Source organism: Micropterus dolomieu, unplaced genomic scaffold (assembly GCF_021292245.1).
Source record: "Micropterus dolomieu isolate WLL.071019.BEF.003 ecotype Adirondacks unplaced genomic scaffold, ASM2129224v1 contig_3400, whole genome shotgun sequence".
NCBI lineage: Eukaryota > Metazoa > Chordata > Actinopteri > Centrarchiformes > Centrarchidae > Micropterus > Micropterus dolomieu.
Window position 1 is genome coordinate 1 of NW_025732390.1, and position 4,733 is coordinate 4,733.

Consider the following 4,733-nt stretch of genomic DNA (forward strand, 5'->3'; position numbering starts at 1 on the left):
GGCAAGTATATTTGTGTGTCATCAGCATAAATATGAAAAGAAATGCCATGTTTATGGATAATATGTCCAAGGGGAAGCAGATACAAGGAAAACAAAATGGGTCCTAAGACCGACCCCTGAGGCACACCATATTTAACTGGACAGAATGAAGAGACATAGTTGTTTACAGACACGCAAAACTTCCTATTTGACAGGTAGGATGAAAACCATTCTAGAGCAGTACCAGAGATCCCCACCCAGTGCCTCAGTCTGTCTAACATGATGTTGTGATCAATGGTGTCAAAAGCAGCGCTAAGGTCCAGGAGTACAAGGACTGAGCACATGCCTTCATCCGCAGACATTAAAAGGTCATTGGTGACTTTAAGCAGGGCAGTCTCAGTGCTGTGGTACTTCCTGAAACCAGACTGAAACATTTCAAATATTTTGTTATTTTCCAGTACAGTGAGCAGCTGTTTGGACACAATTCTTTCTAGAATCTTTGCAATAAAAGGCAGTTTTGAAATTGGTCTAAAATTTATGTGCATCACTCGTATGTTGTCGCCTTTCATTCCCACAGATGAGAATGAAGCAGAAATGGCAGAGAAAGCAGCCGATGGTGAAGACGACGACGACAGCAGCAGCAGCAGCGGCGGCGGTGCTGGTGGTGATGATGATGATGACGAAGGAGTGATCACAGAGATTCGATTTGTGCCCAGCGACAAGGCGGCACGTAAGTGAGCAGTCAGAGGAGTGTATGGGGGTGCATTTTTACAAGTGTTGAGCGTAAAGACATTCATAATATCAGAGAAATATAGCTGCGGCTGGATTGGCCGCAGTTTCAGTAAGTCTGGTGTTATTCTATATTTATTCTTACTGTCAAACAAATCTCATGAATGTATCTACTAGCAAATACTGTGTGTGTATCACAGCCTGGTGTCGCTGCTTCCTCTGAGCCTTATAGACTTCTACTGTTGTCCAAAACTTTTGCACTGGGTCACATGTTCCTTCATCACCATGAACACACACATGTGGATTCATCCGCTGCTGGAAATAGTCCGTCTGTTTCCTCCTCTGTTTTGATTTAAAAACTACAGTGAGCTGCTGTTTTAGGAAATGACTGGGCCTTTAACAAAAGGGCTTGAGGCAGAGAGCCACAGACGGGAAGTCAAAGTATTGAGAGCTGCACTAACAAACACATTGCTGTGTTTTGCTCTTTTCATGGGATTTGATGTCAGTTAGAAAAATATAGGGTATTGTCAGACTTCATTTATTCATTCAGAGTCCACACATGTGTGGGGGATTCAGCAGCATCCTATTAAAAACAAAATAAAGTTAGGTTAAATATAACTTTGTAGGAAATTATTTAGAAGCAAATGTATGTTAACACAGGAAATTTAACAGAGTTTGAGTTTTCATTGGTAATTAGATACTTGAAGTGTGTGTGTGTGTGTGTGTGTGTGTGTGTGTGTGTGTGTGTTTTATATGCAGTGGAGTCCATGTTCTCTGCGATGTGCGAGTGCCAGGCGCTGCACCCCGACCCGGAGGACTCGGACTCCGACAACGACTTCGAGGGAGAAGAGTACGACGTGGAGGAGGCCGGTGAGGAAAAACTCATAAAGATACACACAGAAACATCCATACAAGTACTTTAATCAGTAAAACAAGCATCCGTGCAGAGGAAAGGAAAATAAAACGAAAGTCGCGATAGCCTATCAGCGTTGAGATTGTCCCTACGTCACCGACTGCTTCAGAGCGTTGTGTGGAGAGGGCCGGGCCGAGCGGGGGATTGAAAATCTGCTGGCCGGCTGAGAGCTGTTAAACTTGGGGGAGAGGAGCAGGGAGAAGCGCTCCAGCTTTCGGACAAATAAACACCCGTAGTCGGTCTGGATTATGCTCTGACAACTACGCCGTTTGCTCGCGGGAGGAGCTCGGAGTAAACTCCTTTTATGAAATTGGCTTTTTACTTTAGTTTATGAGATTACAACGTTGATTTATCTTCACTCGAGCTTCTCAGCAGCTAGCTTCCGTGCACATCCGGTTCCAGTGTTGTTAGCGTCGTTAGCTCTGTCGCACTACGACTTCATTTTTGTATAAAATCCGGACAAAACTGGACATTGCTGGGAGAAAAGAAAGCGAGGAGGTCGAACTACCTGGTGAGTTCAGAAAATGTGTAATATAACTTTATTCCATCGTTGTACTTTGCTGTGACCAAGTTAGCATAGCATAGCCCTGATCGATCCGAACTCCATTCAGAAAACAAACATTTTAGAAGTTGTTGTCCTGCTGTCTTGCTGACGGACCTGACAAAGCATGAATTCACATGTTTAACAAATCTGCATCATATTATATTTATTTCGGCATCAGTTTGATCCATTTATTGCTATTTAATCACAGCAAAATGTTTACTTTGGGTTCATACAGCTGTCGTAGTGGCGAGTTGTGTTTATTCGCGTTGTGTGTGTGAACACTCAGCAGTTGTCCGGCAATAAAACCCCTGCGAGGAGAGCATTGGCTGGATTAAATTCGCGTTTGGTCTGAATGCCGCATAACCCTGTGTCATAACTCATTTTAAATCTCACTATAGGCAACACAAAGCACTGCTGCTGTCACTAACCTGTATTTGTTCATGATCAGATTTTATCTTCGTTCAGTTGTCTGACAACAGAAACAGAAAAATATGTAAATGAGAAGAAATGCATCATGAATTCAGCTGCATAAAAACACAGCTACTGTGATAGCAGAGCAGGAGGAGACTGAGCTGAGGTTTAACTGCCGCCTCATACAAACATGCAAAATAGTTTTGCTACATATGTGTGAAGCTAAAGCAGAGACTAATTAAATTCATCACTAAAAAAATATTTTAAGTCATTTGAAAATAAACACAGGCATCTTATATAAATTCATATATTACATATTGTTGCTGGTAAAAACTCCAGTTGTAATTAGTTTTACCGTAATGGAAGGATTTTATCGACTTGTTTGGGTTCAGAAACTTCTCGAGACCCCATCAGAAGTCAGAACTGCAGTTTTGTGCTGACAGTATAATTTAACATGAAAAGGAAATGTTGACTCTCATTTCTGTTCTCCGTCTGTCTCTGTTTGTCCGTCTCTCCCTGGCTGTCTGGATTCTTTGGTTGCAGAAGCAGGTAAGACTTCCAGCATTCACTCACAACTAAACTCTTCTTCTGTTGAACATCTGTTGGACAATAACTCATTCACATTTAGTATAAATACACATAAGATTTTGTTTACCTGATGGATCTCGGTGGTGAAGCGTTGCAGGTGGTTCATGATATCAGTTGCTGAGATGGGAGATTGAGAGTTTGTCCTTTTTTATGCCTTTTAAATACATTTTCTTTTTAATTCCTGTTCACAGAAAGTTCTTGTTACGTTGTTTTGCTTTAGGTCGCTGAGTTAATGTTGTGGTTAAGCCGCTTTGTCTGTTGCAAAGTCCCAAATGTCTTTGCTAATGATAATAGCAAAAGTTTGTACTTTTGTTTGGCTTGTTTTGCCTTTTGTTTTATTAATGCTGTGTGATTTTACGTTTGTTGTTGTTTATTGTATTGCTAATGGGGATCAGAATTAAGAATATTGCTGTATTTAACATTTATAAGTGGTATATAAACATTTAATCAGTGCGTTATGACACACTTCAAGGGGGATCATGTAGTAATGCAAGTAGATATAATAAGTAATGTATTTGTCAATAACCAACTCCTGTAGGCAGCTTTAACTGGGGACTTCTGTATAAACAGATAATGACAATATATTAAAACAGTTTTACTACTATAAAATGTGCTCATAGCTGTGTACAACTATATTAAAGTGTTATTAACCATTTGTTAAATGTTAATATACGTCTCATAATATCACATTGCTGCTGTTGTAGTCACCGTCTCTCTCCTCCTCCGCCCAGAGCACGGCCACGCTGACATCCCGAGCTTCTACACCTGCGATGAGGGTCTGTCGGCGCTCACGCAGGAGGGCCAGGCCACGCTGGAGAGGCTGGAGGGGATGTTGGCCCAGTCAGTCGCTCAGCAGTACCACATGGCCGGGGTCCGAACCGAAGAACCAAACGCACAATTTGAAGGTTTGAGTCAAACACACAGCAGCCTGTTTTTTTCTTTTCTTTAATAATTTATTTATAACTCTTTGTATATAAAATTAAATTATAGATCAGGAATTCCCACTCGACAGACTTTCCTTCCATGTATCTGAAATATTTATCCCCAGTTCTTTACTTCAAGCTTTTCTCACATCTACAGCTGAATATTGAATGTGTTCATGAAAAAGAAATGCCTGGAATTAGGTGACATTTTTAAAATATCAAAGAGCAGATTTAGAACAGAAAGACTTTCAATATAACCTGAAAATAACAGAAAATGTTACTTAATAATAAGTTAATAAATGTTGCAGTAGTTGCATATAATTGTCCTTAAGCTGATTAAATGATGCACATTTTCCATCAAAAATGAATGACTATGGCAAATTGATGAAAACTCTGTAATAGTTGATAATCTGAGGACATTTCTAACTTGTTTTAGGACAATGAAACTATAACTTATCATTGCGTTTGCTTAGTTTTTGGGCTTTAGTTTACTGGCCAGTAAACACCGAAGGGTACGGCTCAACTTGCTTGGAACAGTTTTGTTTGTTTTTTCTCAAAAGTAGTGGATAGTACCTGGTACTTTTTTGTCTTTACCTCGACTGAAGTTCCAGGCGAGCAGAGTTGATACTGAAAGAGAGAATTTTCA

General features: G+C 40.4%; 1 protein-coding gene across 1 annotated transcript; it reads left to right on the plus strand.

Moving 5' to 3' along the window:
* Positions 1 to 556: 556 nt before the first annotated feature.
* LOC123964577 (methylosome subunit pICln-like) lies at positions 557 to 4,128 on the plus strand (the record flags this gene model as incomplete). Its single annotated transcript, XM_046041454.1, has 4 exons — positions 557 to 709; positions 1,468 to 1,578; positions 3,120 to 3,125; positions 3,896 to 4,128. Coding segments are annotated over 4 exons (488 nt in total), but the record flags the coding sequence as incomplete, so codon positions are not given.
* Positions 4,129 to 4,733: the final 605 nt, after the last annotated feature.